We start from the raw sequence: 19,360 nt of genomic DNA, 5'->3' as shown, positions 1-19,360 counted from the left end.
GCTGCATGATGCAGGGAACAATTTATGGAGCACGGAACTATTTATGAAGGTAGCAATCACATGCATCTCTTCATCCCACCTCCAATTCCATCAACAAATCTACTTTTTGTTTTATGACTTACCATGACTTATCCTTCAGTGCCACGTTTCCCTTTAGAGAACAGTAGACACACCAAGTGTGGCTTTATTATGGGACATTACCTAACTTCATAAAAAGAAGAGTTGATCCTAATGTGGGGTATCTTCCCTCCCATCCTTAAACAGTCTGGAATAGAGGGGCTTCCCTTCAGGAAAAAAAAGTGGTTACTAACTTTTCTGTAAATACTGTTCTTTGTGATGTGTTGCTCATGTCCATTCCACATTAGGTGTGTGTGCACCATCACAGGAAATTTTTCCCTCAGTGGTACCAGAGGGCGCTAGAGCCAGCCTGACAGATACCGTGCGCTCATGTGCTGGTATAAAGAGTCTGGCTGGCCCCTAACCCTCTCAGTTCCTTCTTGCTGACTAACTCTGACAGAGGGGTAGGAGGGTGGGTCGTGGAATGGACACGAACCACACATTTTGGAGAACAATAGTTACAGAAACGTTAATAACTATTTTTTCTTCTTCAAGAACTTGTTCATGTCCATTCCACTTTAGGTGACTTACAAGCGGTACCCAAGGAGGTGGGTTTGGAGTTCATAGACATGCAGATTGCAACAGTATTCTTCCAAACTTGGCATCATCTCTGGCCTGCTGGGTGATGGTGCAGTGGGGTGAGAGGGTATGTACTGACAACCAGATTGCAGCTCTGCAGATGTCTTGCATCAGGACCTGAGCCAGAAATGCCATTGATAAAGCCTGAGCTCTCGTTGAATGAGCAGTCAAGATGGCAGGAGGTGCAACACCTGCCTGCTTGTAACACATACGAATGCAGGATGTGATCTAGGATGAAATTATCTGGGCTGAAACCGGGAGGCCTTTCATCTTGTCTGCAACTGCGACAAAGAGCTCCGTAAATTTACGGATCGGCTTGGTCTTCTAAATATAGACGGCCAGAGCGCATCTAACATCCAGCGAGTGGAGACACTGCTCCTCTGAATTCCTGCATGGCTTGAGAAAGAAAACTGTCAGGAAAATAGCCTGGTTACTATGAAACTGCGAGACCACCTTTGGAAGGAACACTAGGTGGGGGTTCAGTTGTACCTTGTCCTTAAAGAACATCAGATATGGGGGTTCTGATATAAGAGCCATAATTGCTGAGACCCTCCTGGCCGAGGTAATTGCTACCAGGAAGGTGACCTTCCAGGAAAGATATGACAGACAGCATGATGCCAGCGGCTCAAAGGGAGGGCCCATGAGTCTTGACAAGAACAGGTTTAAGTCCCACAGTGGAATCATTTTGAAAATTTGAGGGTAAAGTCTCTCTAATCCCTTGAGGAAGTGGATGGATAATTCATGAGACAAGACCGACTTACTGTCCACCACAGGGTGGAAGGCTGATTGCCACAAATTGCAGATTAATTGATGAAAAGGCCAGACCCTTTGTTTCAGGTGAAGCAGGTATTCCAGCACAGACTGGAGGGGTGACGGAGTCGGAGAGAGACATCATAGGGAAGACCACACCAAGAAACTCTTTCATGTGGCTAGGTAACTTGCTCTAGTACACGGTTTCCTACTACCTAGCAAGACCTGGCAGACTTGTTCAACCATGGAGCTTCCCTGATGGTCAGGTGGAGGACCCTGAGGTTCAGGTAGAGTAAACAGACATGATTTTGTGAGATCAGGTCTGGGCGGGGCAGAAGCAGTAATACTATTGACAGGTCCAGCAGTGTGCTGAACCAGCATTGTCGCGGCCATGCAGGGGCTACAAGGATAACCCTTGTCTTTTCTCACTTGACTTTCAGAAGGACCTTGTGTATCACAGGAACAGGAGGTAATGCATAGAATAGGAGCTCTGTCTGTGGAAGTAGGAAGGCGCCAGCAAGAGCCTGGGCTGTGACTGCATAGCAAGCAGAACTGCTGACATTTCCTTTTCAACCTGGTTGCAAACAGGTCTATCTGGGGAGATCCCCATCTCCAGAAGATGGATCTGATCACCTCCGGGTGAAGGGACCACTTACAGTGAGAAGAAGAGAAAGACCTGCTGAGGTGATCTACCACAGCGTTCCAGGCTCCCAGAAGATGGGAAACTTCAAGGTGGATGCAGTGTTTCACACAGAAGTCCCACATGCAGATGGCCTCCTGGCACAGGGTAGAGGAACACACTCGTCCTGGTCTATTGATGTAAAACATGGCTGCTGTGTTGTCCATAAGCACTTGTACAACTTTGCCCATGATCTGGGGAAGGAACACTTGGCAAGTTAAGCAGACTGCTCTGAGCTCTCTGACATTTATATGCAGGGAAAGCTCTTCCTGGGACCACAGGCTGAGTTCTGAGGTGCTCGAGACGAGCCCCCCAACCTAGATAAGATGCATCCAAAATTAGGGATACTAAAGACTGGTAGTGACAAAGGGAACATGCTCATGACCACTAATCGGGGAATCCTTCTACCAGTCGAGGGAGGCAAGGACTGGGGCAGGAACTGTAATCACCGAGTCCAAAGGGTGTGGTTCAGTGAATACACAGAGGCCAGCCAAACTTGTAAGTGCACACAACCATGTGGCTCAAAAGTCTGAGGCTGTCATGGTGGGGTGGGCATTGACCTTGGATATCAGAGCTGACATTGTCTGGAATCAAGCCCCTGGGAGGAAGGCTCTGGCCCAGGTCAAGTCAAGCACTGCCCTGATACACGCTATTTGCTGGACAGGAACGAGAGTCAACTTTTGCTCATTTATCAACTGACCCAGAGCATGGAAGGTGGCTTGGACCAGGTGCAGTTTTTCACTTGAGCCTCTGATTGGCCACTGATCACCCAGTTGTTCTAGGTACAGATAGACTTGAACGCCTCGCCTTCTGAGGAAAGCAGCTACCACCGCCAAGCATTTTGTGAAGTTCTGTTTGGGGCCTCGCAGTACCTGTGTGACCCTGGTAGCGAAGCTGAGATGGAGGGGGGCAGTTGCCTGTGCTTGTAACCCCTGCTCCATTTTTTAAACAGGTCCTGGTAAGGCAGCAGAGCTGAGAAGCGGGCCTGCGCCTGAGGCTTGAAATGCTTCCTTGAAGGTTCCAAAGAGTAGAGATCCAGAGATCTGAGGGTAGTCCTGGAGTCATTCAGACCATGGAGCTTTGAGTTGATCTATTCTGTACCTTCAAAGGGAATATCCTGGACTGACTAGTGGCCTCAGGTGGCAGCCCTGAGGATTGGAGCCAGGAGCACCTTCTCATGAGAACAGCCGAAGCCATTGTTCTGGCCACTGCATCAACTGTGTCTAGGGCTGCTTGGAGGAAGGCTCTGACTATGGTCTTCCATTCCTCCGTCAGCGTGGAAAACTCTTGCCTGCAGTCATGTGGCATCAAGTCTTCAAAATTTGCCATAGAGTCCCAAATACTGTAATTGTACTTCCCAAGCAAAGGTTTGTTGGTTGGAAATGCAAAGCTGTAACCCACCCATCAAATAAATCTTCTTATGAAACAGCACTAGCTTCTTTAAGTCCTTTTGCTTGGGATTTGCACCTAACTGTTCTTGTCTGTCCCTCTCATTGGGCACATAGTACCTTTTCTCTGCCCAAATTGAGGTGGGGGAGAGAGAGAGAGGATAGGGGTCTGCCACAGGGACCTGACTGGACCCATAACAGCCTCATTGAGGGGTAGAGCCACCTTTGATGGGACTGCCGTGGCCAAAATATCAATGAGGCTATGTGAGGACTCTAAGAACCTCCATCTCTAGCCCCAGGTTAGAAGCCTTTTTAGAAGCTCCTGGTGAGGTCCAAAGTCATCCTGTGGCATCAAGCCACTTGGTCCTGAGACAGCTTTGTCTGTACAGGTGTGTGTGTGGGGTCTTCCTCCTCTTCTTCAACCCCAACCACATCATCCAGGCCTAAGTCCTGCATGTTGGTCCTGGGCTTGGTACTGGATTCCAACTTGGGTGCTGGATGATGCAGTGGAGGAGCCCTCCTCTCAGACACCAGCAAGTAGGAATGGCTGGGCAGAGGCCCCGATACCAGGAGAAAACTGCAGGGATTCTAGAATGGCCACTAGACTTGCTTCAGAGTAACAGCCGTGTTAGTCTGTATTCGCAAAAAGAAAAGGAGTACTTGTGGCACCTTAGAGACTAACCAATTTATTTGAGCATAAGCTTTCGTGAGCTACAGCTCACTTCATCGGATGCATACTGTGGAAAGTGTAGAAGATCTTTTTATACACACAAAGCATGAAAAAATACTTCCCCCCACCCCACTCTCCTGCTGGTAATAGCTTATCTAAAGTGATCACTCTCCTCACAATGACAGGTTTCAGAGTAACAGCCGTGTTAGTCTGTATTCGCAAAAAGAAAAGGAGTACTTGTGGCACCTTAGAGACTAACCAATTTATTTGAGCATGAGCTTTCGTGAGCTGTAGCTCACGAAAGCTCATGCTCAAATAAATTGGTTAGTCTCTAAGGTGCCACAAGTACTCCTTTTCTCCTCACAATGTGTATGATAATCAAGTTGGGCCAAATCCAGCACAAATCCAGGTTTTCTCACCCCCCCCCCCACACACACACCTGTAAAAAAAACTTCTACACTTTCCACAGTATGCATCCGATGAAGTGAGCTGTAGCTCACGAAAGCTTATGCTCAAATAAATTGGTTAGTCTCTAAGGTGCCACAAGTACTCCTTTTCTTTTCACTAGACTTGCATTATCCATTGTCCTTTGGGCCAGGTGCTGAGGACTGGGGAAGGAGGGAGCGCACCGAGATTTGGTGGAACGTAGGACTAGTATTGGTGGCAGCTCCTTGGTTGAGTGCAAGGCTTCACCCCAACTCTGAGGAAGAGTCCTCTTGAGACCATGTGGGAGCGGTACCCTTCTTTTCTGTTGACCGGTGCCAAGGGTCTGGGGATCGGTGCTGGCGCGGAGAAGTCTTCGCCAATGACAGAAGGGCCAGTTTTCCTCTGGTCGGTACTGAAGAACCCAGCACTGGGTACGAGTTCAGAGCAACATGCTCCCTTCTTCTCGACACACTCGCCAGAGCCAACAATTGTCCCATTGGGCTCAACAGAACCGGGAGTGTCATCAGGACCCTGGCCGCTGCAAAGACCTCCAGGGTGGAAGACATTGAAATCCCGCTGGTGCCACAATGTCCCTCCGGTGTTGGTGAATGGTCCCATACCAGGCTCAACAGCACCTGCAAGCAGGGCAGAGTCAATGCTATGGTAAAACAGGGGTGAAGAAGAGACATGACACAGGTCGCGCTCCGCTGCACACTCCTTGTTTGTCTTTTCTTTGTACCAGGGAGTGTCCTCTCTTGGACCATTGTTTCTTCTGCCTCTTTCTTGGTACCAGAGAGGGGGAATGGTGCCAAGAAACATGCAGTGCCAGAGGAGCGCTTTGCACTGAAGCCGAGGTGCTCGGTGCTGAGTCAGACTGGCTTGCCTCCAATGCCAGTCTAAGCGTGGCTTCCATTAGGATAGTTTAGCCTCCCTATTCTTTTTTGTACAAGGCTTGAAGTTGCAGCAGATTTGACAACACTCGTCAGTGAGCTTCTCCCAGACACTTCAGACAGCTAGAGTGTGGGTCGCTCATTGGCATAGGCTTGTCACAGGACGTGCAAGGTTTGAAGCCCAGAGACCAGGGCATGCCAGGCCCCAGAGACAAAAGAAGCCTCTTTAAACTAAGAGAGGGGAGTCTATCTATACAATAATACTATTTACACTACTATTAGAAATTAAAATGAAGATAACTAGAGAATAACATGAAAAAAACCCAACCCTGAATGATCACCTTGCCAAAGCAAGAGAAGCTGTTCCAGTGACTGTCATGGGAGGTAAGAGGGAACTGAGAGGGTGCGGGGCCAACTGAGCCCCTTATATCAGTGCATGAGTGCATGGCACCAAAGGATTCTAGAGCCGGCCTGGCGGGCACCACCGAGGGAAAAAAATCTCCGGTGACAGTGCACGCAGCACTCACGTACCTAACGTGGAATGGACCTGAGCAAGCACTTGAAGAAGAACGTGCCATTTCTATCTCAGATTTCCTGAATAAGATGGCATGCAAGAAGTATTTCAGCCATCCTTATTGAACTGGTTACAACGAATCTCGTATCTTGGAGCCAGTCTAAAACCTTTTAACTTAAATGAAAAAGCCATTTGCCAGGTTACAGCCCCTCTCTTAAAAAGTGTTCTATCCAGTCTAGTATCACTTTGTCCTCCACGGATGATCAATAAAATCGAATAGATATTTAAATATATGCCAGTCTCCAAACTGGAGAATTTTAAGGCAAGATCACCTGATCGTCAGCTGCTCACACATTGAGTCAAATTAACACAGTTCTACTATAATCACTTCAAAGGGCTTATTCCAGTTAATGACTAGCCCTTGGTCTAGTCCCAGAAGTGACTGCATAGGACACATGCCCAAGTTCCATTTAAAATAAGTTTCTTTAAAATACCTTTCAGACCCATAGGGAAGAATGTCTCTGAATAAAGCTGCTTTCCCCCAGAGACCATTAGGATTCTACTCCACTTCTAAATTTTCTGAATTTTCCTTCATACACTTAAGAAGAAAGGTCTGAAAAAAGTCAATAAAGCAGAAAGAAAAAGCCTCAAAACACACTTCCCCCGATTTCTTATTTTCCATACCATGACTACACTGACCAATTTAGCTGGACCAAAGTCAAGTCATTTTCAGGAAATTATATATATATATACAAAAATAAAAACACACACAGTCCTTGTCCTTCTCTGCTTTCTGAAGGGTTTAAACAAAGTGAACATTGATACTACAGAGCTATATATGCTGAAGGTTTTGTCCTCCATCAAGCACGCCAATTAGTGAGAAGTCAAGTCCACAGAACTACTTAAATGACCTATTTTCTCAGAGAGTCAAAATACCAAAATGTAAATTTACACTGCAGCAAGAATTCAGAGCAAGAGTATCAACTTAATTTCCATATATATAATTATATAGTGAAATTGTATATATTCACCCAGAACTCTGTACTTTTTTGTAATTTTTTACAAAACAAACAGCATTGGGTTTGTCCTGTTCCTACAGACAGGAAACAAGTGACCTGACTGTAAATTTATGCATTACACAAAGAAAAAAATGTCACAAAACTTAATCATCTCCTCCTGATGAGTCACAAATTTATCTCTTCATCGCCTTCTTGTTACCGATATTAATATAGTAATTACTTTTGAATGTCATCACAATAGAGAGTCTCCACAACTCAAAAGCTGGCAGTTCAATATTTACACCTGGGGGAATTCTCCGCCACTGCAAAATTCATGTCTGGAGCATAATTTTTTTTCCCCCTGCAGGAAATACATTCTTCCCAAGAATTGCTGCAGTTACACCTTTCACCCACCAGAGGACGCTGTGGTGCCAGAACAGCCAGCAACATGAACACAGCCAGCTGTTCTGGTGCCACAGAGGCCTCTGTTGGGCAAAAGGCAGAACTGCAGAATTACTGGGGCAGAATGGTTTTCGTTTGGGAAAAAAAAATTCTGTGCAGTGGCGCAGAATTCCCCCAGGAGTAGAAGTTAATCACAGCACCCTGCCCACGGAGCCAGGTTAACTCAGAGTGGGGCACATGGTGTTGCTGGGGGGTGGGGGTCACAGACTGGGGTTCAGAATGGCTAGTGGGAGGTATGGGGGATAGAGTGAGGCGTGGGCTCAGGAGCTAGTGGGGTGACAGCATTGAGCCAGGGACTGAATGGGAGTGGGGGGCTGCAAGGCCACATGGGGATGGGGGGTGCCTGAACAGAGGCAGATGTGTGACTGAATGGGAGAGGCTTCAGGTCAGCCAGGGTCTCCATGGGGGAGGCTCCCCAACTGCCTAACAATCCCGCCCCTGAGACCCAGTTCCATACTTCTCCCACTCACACCCAACAACTCTCCAGGTTCACGCCAGGCTCTTTCCCTCTCCCTCAGCTCCTCTGTTACCCCTGACTCCTCCAAGCCTTTGCCCTGCTTCAGATGGGTGCAGGAAATACAGTTCTGTAGTGTAATTTAAATGAATTACTCAAAGTTCTGTATTAATATGCCTAGTAAGGAATCTATTTATCAAAAAAATTACCAGAAATTTTTTTTTGGGGAGGGAGGGTGTCTATATTGTTAGATACATACTTTCTGACAGGTATTTTGAAATAAAATACCAAAATAATTGAAACTGGCACGATTATATTTTGTTATTTTGACATATAAAATATGCAGAATATTAAAATATTGTGCCCAGAATTTTTAATTTTTTGGTGCAGAATTCCCCCAGGAGTAAACACTGGTCTCTCTCTAATATTACCGAATTATTCTTTTTACTATATTACCACCTAGAAACTCCAATCAAGCACACAATATGAGACAATCCCTGTCCTAGAGAGATTACAAAAAGGTAAGCCACAACCAGTTGGAGAACAAACTAAGCAACAGGTGAGGTAAATGAGGGTAACAGTGAGAGAAACAAGGCCATATAGATTAGTTGTGTGCATAATTAGCAGTTCTGAGCACATTATAATATATACACATTTTCTCGTTTCATATATAACAAGAAAATTAGTGATCTAGTAACCCCTATTAGCCAAATCATTATAATTTCTGTCTTACCCATCACCATAAACTCAATGTCAAAAGCAAAGCAGCATTATCTAGTAATCTGAACATAGGCCTGGAATCTGAAGATCTGGGTTCTACTCCCAGCTTTGCCACTGACTTGGTGGCCTTAGACAGCTGAAAATCTCTGTTCACACTCTTCCCTGAAAAATGATAATGGCTACTTCATAGGGGCATTGTGGCTATAGTCATTAATGTTAGTAAAAAGTGTTTTTGAGAAGTTCATATAAAAGAGGTATGCAAGTGCAAAGCGTCAACATATAAAATGGAGCTCCTTTCCTGATAAAACCATTTTTCTTCCCCTTGTTCTTTGTTCCCACCCACCCCCTTTCTGTCATTCAAGCTTGTAATCTTGACGTGTGAGGAAAAAGTAAATATGGCACAAGACCCTAAAGTACAAAATAATAAATGTCTCAATACTTGACAAATTTCTTTCAGTACATGATCTACAGAATCTCTCCCCTTCCTCTATGTGCTTCTGAGAAGACTAGCCCGTACCGAGACTATTTCCTGCTTCAGCTCTTGCAACCAATGAATACTCCACACACTGACCTTGACCTCCATTGAGTGCAATAACTTTTTATGCATTCCAGGGTAGGGACTGACACTTTAGGTGCTAAATCCAACATCTGGGCGTTACTGAGATCCTCAAAACCCCTTCTCTAGTGTCTACAGAATTAGACAGGTGAAATCCCTGGGTGCTCGAGTATCCTCTGTTAAAAGTCTCTAGACGACCACATTTCTTCAAGTATGTATGTACACAGATGCCTCAGATGCATGGGTACCTCTTTTATGCCTTAGTCTTCAAACTAGGCATTTCCCCACCAAACTCACCTGCAGGGCCTGACTGGGCAGGTGTGCTATGCCTAAACACACGCAAAAGGGCTGGGGAGGCCCGCCTTATAAGCTGTAGCCCAGTGGTCAGAGCACTCACCTAAGATGTGGGAGATGTGGGTACAATTCTGATGTGTAGAAGCAATCTGAACACAAACTTCCCATCTCTCAGGTGAGTGCCCAAAGCACTGTGGTATGGGATATCCTGGTGCAGAGTCTCAATTTTTCCTGTCGAAACTGTTCCTGTCAAGGTTCCTTCCCCACTCTGAACTCTAGGGTACAGATGTGGGGGCCTGCATGAAAAATCCCCTAAACTTATTTTTACCAGCTTAGGTTAAAATTTCCCCAAGGTACAAACTATTTTACCTTTTGCCCTTGGACTTTATTGCTGCCACCACCAAGCGTTTAACAAATATAATGGGGAAAGAGCCCACTTGGAAACGTCTTTCCCCCAATAATCCCCCCAAGCCCTACACCCCCTTTCCTGGGGAAGGCTTGATAAAAATCCTCACCAATTTGCATAGGTGAACACAGACCCAAACCCTTGGATCTTAAGAACAATGAAAAATCAATCAGGTTCTTAAAAGAAGAATTTTAATTAAAGAAAAGTAAAAGAATCACTTCTGTAAAATCAGGGTGGTAAATACCTTACAGGGTAATCAGATATAAAACATAGAGAATCCCTCTAGGCTAAACCTTAAGTTACAAAAATACACAAAAAACAGTAATATGCATTCCATTCGGCACAACTTATTTTATCAGCCATTTAAACAAAACAGAATCTAACGCATATCTAACTAGATTGCTTATTAACCCTTTACAGGAGTTCTGACCTGCATTCCTGCTCTGGTCCCGGCAAAAGCAGCACACAGACCGAGAGAACCCTTTGTTTCTCCCCCCTCCAGCTTTGAAAGTATCTTGTCTCCTCATTGGTCATATTGGTCAGGTGCCAGCAAGGTTATCTTTAGCTTCTTAACCCTTTACAGGTGAAAGGGTTTTTCCTCTGGCCAGGAGGGATTTAAAGGTGGTTAGCCTTCCCTTTATATTTATGACAGTTCCAATGTCTATAAATGAATAAATAATTATGCATGCGGACAGAGGAGCAGAATGACTGCAGAGTAGCAGTTAGAGCATTCACTTGGGAGATAGGAAATAAGTTCAAATCCCTTCTCCACATGAAGCAGAAGGCAGCCATATACCATGTAAAGTGCAAATGCCATTTATGGTGCTCTATAAATCAAGCCTCCTGCAAAGGAAAATTGTCAGTCATTTATTTGAAATGTTAAAAGTGAACTATTAATATTTTTGTTTGTCTGCACCCATTAGGTAAGACAAGGTAGGTTTGTATAAATGTTGCCAAAGTTCTTTAGATTCTGTATTATTCTGAAAAGTATTTTTCTCACTCTAAGGAGTTTTGTTTTTTTATTCTCTTCTTTCTTGGAGTGTGGATGGGGGAAAAAGTTCTATTACCTTTACCATGCAACAACAATGGACAGGAAAATTTTTTTATTATCTTTACCATGCAACAACAATGGACAGGAAATTATGTTTGAACAACATATGGCATGTTAGCTGCACATCTACATTTGTATGTACTTCAATACTCACAGCCCTGGTTGGGTCACAAAAGTCTATCTTCAATCTCCCCATTGCTCTAATGATAGCAATAATGGATTGAATGGTATTACTGTAGACAACAGCTTTGTACTGTTTACATTCTTCTTCTGAATAACCAGCTTCATGGATAATCCTATGGAGGAAAATAATATTAAGTCTTCTATTCAAACGCAAGCTAGTAAATAATTTCAGTTATATCTTTTAACCATACTTACTTCATTTGTTTTACAATTGTGCTTTTCCCTGATTCACCAGCTCCTGAAAAATAGAAGTGTAAAGATTATTAAAATACATCCTTCTTGAGTTCCCTTCGTTTCCAAAGCTAACAGTTAAAAAGTCAGTTTTCACATTTCAAGAATTCCTTAACTGATATATTACTGAAGGATTTTAAAACACAATTGTTACAAGTTACCTCTTAACATCAGGCAGAATTCTTGCTTTTGACACTTACAATAGGAGGAGATTTAACTCTGAAATGCCTTTATATTCATAGCTATACTCCTTCAATCCACACAATCTTCTCATTTAAAAAAACTGCAGGAATGTCTAATGCAAACAAATGGTCAAATACATACCTGCAGAATCAACTAACTAAACCAGGGATGGGCAAACTATTGCCCGGGGGCCACCTCCGGCCCTCCAGACATTTTAATCCAGCCCTCGAGGTCCCATCAGGGAGCAGGGTCCGGGGCTTGCCCCGCTCTAGCCAGGGAGCGGGGTCGGGGGCTTGTCCCATTCCGTGTGGCTCCCAGAAGCAGCAGCATGTCCCTTATCCGGCTCCCACGAATATGGGAAGCCAGGGAGCTCCACATGATGCTCCCGCCCCAAGCGCTGCCCCCGCAGCTCCCATTGGCTGGGAACCACGGCCAATGAGAGCGGCAGTGGTGGCGCCTGTGGATGGGGCAGTGCACTGAGCTGCCTGGCTCTGCCTCTGCGTAGAAGCCAGAGGGGGAACATACCGCTGCTTCTAGGAGCTGCTTGAGGTAAGCGCCCCCCTGAGCCTGCACCCTTGACCTCCTCCCATGCCCCAACCCCCTGCCCCACCCCTGATCCCCCTACCACCCTCCGAACCTCTTGGTCCCAGCCCCACCCCAGAGCCTGCAACCCCAGCCGGAGCCCTCACTCCTCACCCCCTGCACCCTAACCCATTGCCCCAGCCTGGAGACCCCTCCCACACCCTGAACTCCTCATTTCTGGCCCCAGCCGGAGCCCTCACCCCCTCCTACACCCCAACCCCCAATTTCGTGAGCATTCATGGCCCGCCATACAATTTCCATACCCAGATGTGGCTCTCAGACCAAAAAGTTTGCCCACCCCTAAACTAAACCAACAAATTGACAACCTTTTCCCTCACATGTTTTCACAATACCTCCCCTGAAAGACAGTGTAATCGAACAGTCATTCCTGCGACATCTAAAGGCTTGTCTTCAGGGCCCCGCAACGCAGGCTATGGGTGTGTGAGTTGCAAAGCACACTAAAGTGTTTACTGGAGCTGCCCCACATCAACACTGCTAGCATGAACTAAAAGGCACAATGGGACCACATTAACACAAACTAGGTACACCTTTTATTACACTAAGTCAATCATTTCATTAGTCAGCTTTTGGCACTTAACACATCTTTCAGTTTGACTTGGGCTAAAAGTTGTATGAGATTCAGTCTAAGAACAATTTATACTTTTTTTAAAGGCTATGAAAATCGTGTGTGTAAGTAAGTTGTAATTCATATGAAATATACAGCAATGAATGATTCCCTCTCCTCCATATGTAAGTAGTTTTGGGGTTTTTATTAATCACTTCATCATAGTAAAAAATGGACATAAATTCTGTGCCTGGGATGGTACATTTTACCACAATCTGAAGAGTGTGTGTACACATACACATTCGCGCGCACACACACTCACTCTCTCAGAGGTTCTTCTCAAGACTCATACGGGATGACCTTCATAACTCATTGTAGCTTCACTACTCATGAATAATACAGCCATCCCAAACTCCCATTGATAGAACCCTGATATGGTACCACATAATCACATTCCGTACAGCCACAGATAGACATGATAGGTACTAGAGGAGGGTTCCCCAACACCACCGATGAGCTCTAGGAACAAATATTTCCCCATCTCAACTGCTAGGAAGGGAGAAAGGATTGACTAATGAGTCCTCCAACTTTAGTATCAACCTCTAGAAAGTATGTCTAAAAGTTGGTGCCTCCTGCCTACAGTACATTGGAAAGGAGAAGTACCTTTCTCCCCCTTCCCATGATTCCATCCTACCATCAGGGCTTGTCTACACCAGCATAGCTGCACTTGTGCAATCCTCCCCTGTACTCATGTAAAAAGTGACAACTTTCCCCAGTATCAAATTGTGGCAAGTTGTACTAATGCAAGTAACACTAGAGGTCTGCATGCGTACAGCTACATCACTAAAAATAAATTAAAAAAAAACCCACCAAACAAAAAATACACCCACTATGGCAGAACCAAGTGTGCCATGGAAACAGAGCTATGGAGGACTTGAAACCTTGCTTGAGGGAATTTTCAATCTACAAAATCATTCAGGCCACCAGCTCTATCTACTGAGATCAGGGTCTCCCTGTACCAAGAATGGATGAGGGGGAGAAGTTTTAGATACTGAATAGCAGCTTTGTCTTGTGGGGCTACTATATTTTAAAGGCAGCCTTGTTAATCCACCTCTCTCCCCCCAAATTAAACAATCCCCAAACCACAATTTTTTTCCAGGGATTCCAGATTGAGAATAAGATATTTGCCCTTTTTGCATCTGATTGTTAGCTTTTTTAAGGTGGTGAGCAAGAGCTTATTGTTGGCATGTGCTATATTCCAAGGTGGAAGGAACAATTTCTACCTAACATTCCATATCATCTGAATCATATTGATCTGAGACTGGGACGGGTTCTCCATCCTTACAAGGAGAAAGGGAGGTGGGCACTTAGCAATCCCCACAGGACTGCAGAGCTTCAGTGAACAATACTCTGATATCCATTTGGGATAGAAGGGGGTCACAAGGCACCATGCCCCAGCTTCTCTCTTTCTGCTTGCTCTCACTTTGGAAGGCACAGTTCAAGAACTCCATATACTGACTATATAGTTTCTGTAACTATCTACAGAGGGCACATACCTGCAAGAACAGGAGAAGCCCTGCCACTAGTGGCTGCTGGTTTGGTTTCTCCACTACTGTACTTTTTGCTACAAGAATAAGAAGAGGGGTCCAATGGAGCTTGAGCTAGTCTTTTATCAGTGGAGGAGGAAACCTTTCCTTTATTCTCCCTGTCCAGGATCTTTTCCCCCAATCGCCTTTCTGCCCCTCATCAAAACTAAGAGCTCTGTGTTGACAGCTTGGAGTGCATCTGCAGGCAGTAGAACTACAGCTTATAAGTTACTGCCCAAGTCCCTGGCAGTTTCCCCCAGACCACTTTCCTAGGACTGAGGTATGTGAAGGAGCCAATTTCTAAGGTTGCTAATGCTTGACCAGTTACTGTGTTTGATTCCTGCTCTCTGATGAGAAGGGTGAATCTTTCTGCAGGAGCCTCTACTGTTAGAGCTGCTCCTGCCTCCGGGGAAGCAGGAAGCGTGGCCCTCCTTGGCCTTGAGAGAGAGATTATACCAGAGGTATTTCCAGAAGCTTATAGCTGGCTTCTCCAGACCTCCCTGGGTTCTTTGCTAAAACCACTGTCCTTTCTCAGCATGGGAGCTCAGACTTTTTCCAAGTAAAGGCAGAACCCTTACTTTTCCTCCCAAACACAGGCCCATCTTTTTTCCTGGAGAAGTCTAAGGCCTGGTCTACATTAGGAAATTAGGTCAGTATAATGACATTGGAAAGGGATATGAAAAATCCACACCCCTGAGCAACACCGTTAAATCAACCTAACCCCAGGGGTAGACAGCACTAGGTCGAAGGGAAACTTCTCACACTGACTTAGCTACTGCCTCTCAGGGAGGGGAGTACCTACGCCAATGAGGGAATCTCTCCCATTGGTGTAGGCAGAGTGTTCACTGAAACGCTGCTGCTGTGCCGCTGCAGCATTTTAAGTGTAGTCAAGCCCTCAGACGGGGCAGCACTAAGGCTAAGCATACACTGGACGTCTACCCTCTGTTCCTCAACTCTTCCTTACCCTGGGTGGCATAGCTGGTGTTGTGAAAGGGACTGCCTGAGTAAACGGTAGGCAGCTGGCTGAAGGGGTGTCTGAGCACACCTTGCCGCCTTAAAGGGACCAAGTCCTAAGGTATCGGGGTATTCTTAATAGGCCTTCCTAATTTCCTCCCCTCTTCATGAGGAGGGACGCTTCCCTGCTTAAACTAAATCTGAGCCATCTCTGCACTTCAGTCAGGTAAGGCATGCTAGGCTTAGCTGGTGCCTGGCACTGGACCTGGTTATAGTCAGTTACACTGGCCACCTATTAAGGGAAAGTTCAGTGTACATGAACTGTGGGCCACAGCCTGTCATAGAATCATAGAATATCAGGGTTGGAAGGGACCTCACAAGGTCATCTAGTCCAACCCCCTACGCAAAGCAGGACCAATCCCCAACTAAATCATCCCAGCCAGGGCTTTGTCAAGCCTGACCTTAAAAATATCTAAGGAAGGAGATTCCACCACCTCCCTAGGTAACGCGTTCCAGTGTTTCACCACCCTCCTAGTGAAAAAGTTTTTCCTAATATCCAACCTAAACCTCCTCCACTGCAACTTGAGACCATTACTCCTCGTTCTGTCATCTGCTACCACTGAGAACAGTCGAGATCCATCCTCTTTGGAACCCCCTTTCAGGTAGTTGAAAGCAGCTATCAAATCCCCCCTCATTCTTCTCTTCCGCAGACTAAACAATCCCAGTTCCCTTAGCCTCCCTCAGAAGGCATGTGTTCCAGTCCCCTAATCATTTTTGTTGCCCTCCGCTGGACGTTTTCCAATTTTTCCACATCCTTCTTGTAAGTGTGTCAGTGTGTCAAGTGTGCTGTCAGTGTGTCAAGTGTGCTGCTAGGGCACATGGACACCGAAGTGGGTCACAGGAGCTGCTTAAGTCTTCAAAGACCTATTTCTTACTTCCAGTAGGAACCTGGTAGGGACAATGTTCTCCACCTGCTCAACACACACAAACAACACTACCAGTCAAGTAAGCGATAATAGCAGTAGATTGACTGTACCTAATCAGGTGAGGAATCTGTACGAAGCCAAGCAGAAACAACTAAGATGTTTGTACACCAAATGCAAGGAGCCGGGGTAACAAAATGGAGGTACTAGAATAACTGGTGCAAGGGGAAACAGATATTATAGGTTTCAGAGTAGCAGCCATGTTAGTCTGTATTTGCAAAAAGAAAAGGAGTACTAGTGGCACCTTTATGCTCAAATAAATTGGTTAGTCTCTAAGGTGCCACTAGTACTCCTTTTCTTTTTAGTTATTATAGGGATAACAGAAACATGGTGGAACAGTAGTCATGACTGGAGTACAGGTATTGAAGGGTATGTGCTCTTCAGGAAAGACAGAAATAAAGGTAAAGATGATGGAGTAGCATTGCACAGTAATGATGAGGTAGACTGTAAAGAAGTTAGAGATGATGCAATGGATAAAAACAGTCTGTTTGGGTCAAAATCCCAAACTACACAAGATTAGAGGGCTCTATTTTTATATCTTTCTATCTTCAGTTGCACTAATTTCTTCAAATTCAGTCGTTCACAAGTTAAAATAACTTGTAATGTAATATGTAATAATACATAACTGACATAGCTAACTAGGACTGGTAAAGCCTGATGAATAGTATTTCAGAATGATCAAATAAAATCATTCAAGAAGCAGATATAATTATCACCATAGTATCAAAGTATAGTATAATGGAGAAGTTGGTCATGATTTCATAGCTCATATTGGATTTAAACTTCCATTTTCAGACCCATTTTCAATATCCCTCTAACTTGACTGGAGAAATTAGTTTATATGCTTAAATTAGGTTTGAAGTAGAATTCTTCTACACATTTAGAAGTCTACAATTAAAAACTGAAATGGTAAGAGAGCAAAAGTTAAGCCAGTTTCATGACTGTAGACACATACCACATTACTTAGAAATTGAGAATGCTAGAAAAAACACATTTGTTTGCAGCGTGGTTGTAGCCATGTTAGTCCCAGGATAGGAGAGAGAGATGTGGATGGAACCACTGTGGAACGGGCCACCTGAATATCCTGAGAAACTCTGCTTCCCCACACACACCTATGCACATGCCTAGCTATCACCTACCACCCCACATTAGAGCCCATATGGGGTTTCATGAAACAATTACCACCCATACTTCATGGAGACCACATCCTGAAAGAAATTTTTCCTGAATGCCCTCTTCTGGCCTTCAAACAACGCCCCAACCTTGTCATCATCAGAAACAAGTTCCCCACAGAATAGAACAGTCCAACTCAAAATGGCACCAGACCCTGGCAAAACAGACACAAAACATGCAGACAGATCTCCACTGGTATGATGATCAACACCCCCCACAACACACCCGTCAAGATCCCTGGGTCTTATACATGTCAAAACATGCATCAAATACCCCAAAAACAAATATGTGGGTGAAACCAGACAATCACTACACTCTTGAATAAACTATCACAGACAAAAACACCCTATCACCCAAGGGCAAATACTTTTCACAAAATGACCATTCCATATCTGACCGCTCTGTCCTCATCCTCAAAGGAAACCTGCATAACACCTTCAAAAGATGTGCCTGGGAACTTAAATTCATAACTTTGCTAAACACTACAAATCATGGACTCAACAGACACTGGTTTTATGTCTCATTGCAACAGTCTAAGGGCATAGCTACATTAGAGAGTTTACAGAGGTGCAGCTCCACCGATGACGCTGCGCCGCTGTAAGAGCAGCTATATTAGAAAGCTAAGCTGATGGGAGAGAGCTCTCCCATCAGCTTAGCTACTCTAGCCCTCGCGAGCGGCAGTAGCTATGTCAATGGGAGAAGCTTTCCCACCAACATAGTGCTGTCCATACTGGTGCTTATGTCAGTGTATCTTATGTAGTTCAGGTGAGTTGTTTACAGGACACATCTACACTAGCACCTATGTCAGCAAAATTTTTGTTGCTCAAGGATGTGAAAAAAATACATCCCAAAGCAGCATACGTTTTGCTGGCATAAGCACTTGTGTGCACATTGCTATATCAGGTTTCAGAGGAACAGCCGTGTTAGTCTGTATTCGCAAAAAGAAAAGGAGTACTTGTGGCACCTTAGAGACTAACCAATTTATTTGAGCATGAGCTCTCGTGAGCTACAGCTCACTTCATCAGATGTATACCGTGGAAACTGCAGCAGACTTTATATACACACAGAGAATATGAAACAATACCTCCTCCTACCCCACTGTCCTGCTGGTAATAGCTTATCTAAAGTGATCAACAGGTGGGCCATTTCCAGCACAAATCCAGGTTTTCTCACCCTCCACCCCCCCCCACAAATTCACTCTCCTGCTGGTGCTAGCCCATCCAAAGTGACAACTCTTTACATAATCAAGTCGGGCTATTTCCTGCATAGATCCAGGTTTTCTCACATCCCCCCCACCCCCATACACACACAAACTCACTCTCCTGCTGGTAATAGCTCATCTAAACTGACCACTCTCCAAGTTTAAATCCAAGTTAAACCAGAACATCTGGGGGGGGGGGGTAGGAAAAAACAAGAGGAAACAGGCTACCTTGCATAATGACTTAGTCACTCCCAGTCTCTATTTAAGCCTAAATTAATAGTATCCAATTTGCAAATGAATTCCAATTCAGCAGTTTCTATATCAGTGGGAGATGCTCTCCCAGCAACATAACGCAGCTACACGAGTGATTTTATAGCGGCTTGCCGTTCTAAGCTTGTAAGTGTAGACATGGCCACAGCCTAACCCACTAACCCTCATTTGTCCTACGACAGCAGAGGTGTTAATTGCCCACCTTATAGCGAATAGTTTCTTGCAGTATGTGTTAACTCATGATGTTTAACAGTCTGTTCCACCTTGTATTTACTAGCTGTGACAGTGACTATCTTTCCCAGACCTGAAGAAGAGCTCTGTGTAGCTCAAAAGCTTGTCTTTCACCAATAGAAGTTGGTCCAATAAAAGATATTACCTCACCCACCATGTGTCTCAGGAACAAAAATTAACATTTCAGTCATTACGAAATAGATCTTCATCAGTTACTTATCAATTAAAGTTTTGAGTGCTAAGAACTTAACTGCATTCCAATCT

At 44.8% G+C, this 19,360-nt stretch overlaps 1 protein-coding gene across 1 annotated transcript in view; it reads right to left on the bottom strand.

Moving 5' to 3' along the window:
- GNAI1 (G protein subunit alpha i1) overlaps nt 1–19,360 on the bottom strand; it is a 71,697-nt gene that overhangs the window by 34,558 nt on the left and 17,779 nt on the right. Inside the window, exons 2-3 of the mRNA XM_048836487.2 lie at nt 11,333–11,375; nt 11,109–11,250 (exon numbers count right to left, since the gene is read on the bottom strand). Of these exons, the coding sequence (XP_048692444.1) occupies nt 11,109–11,250; nt 11,333–11,375 (185 nt within the window). The remainder of the gene's footprint in view (nt 1–11,108; nt 11,251–11,332; nt 11,376–19,360) is intronic.

This window comes from Caretta caretta, chromosome 1 (assembly GCF_965140235.1).
Source record: "Caretta caretta isolate rCarCar2 chromosome 1, rCarCar1.hap1, whole genome shotgun sequence".
In the NCBI taxonomy this organism is placed as follows: domain Eukaryota; kingdom Metazoa; phylum Chordata; order Testudines; family Cheloniidae; genus Caretta; species Caretta caretta.
This window is presented reverse-complemented; position numbering and strand designations above follow the sequence as displayed.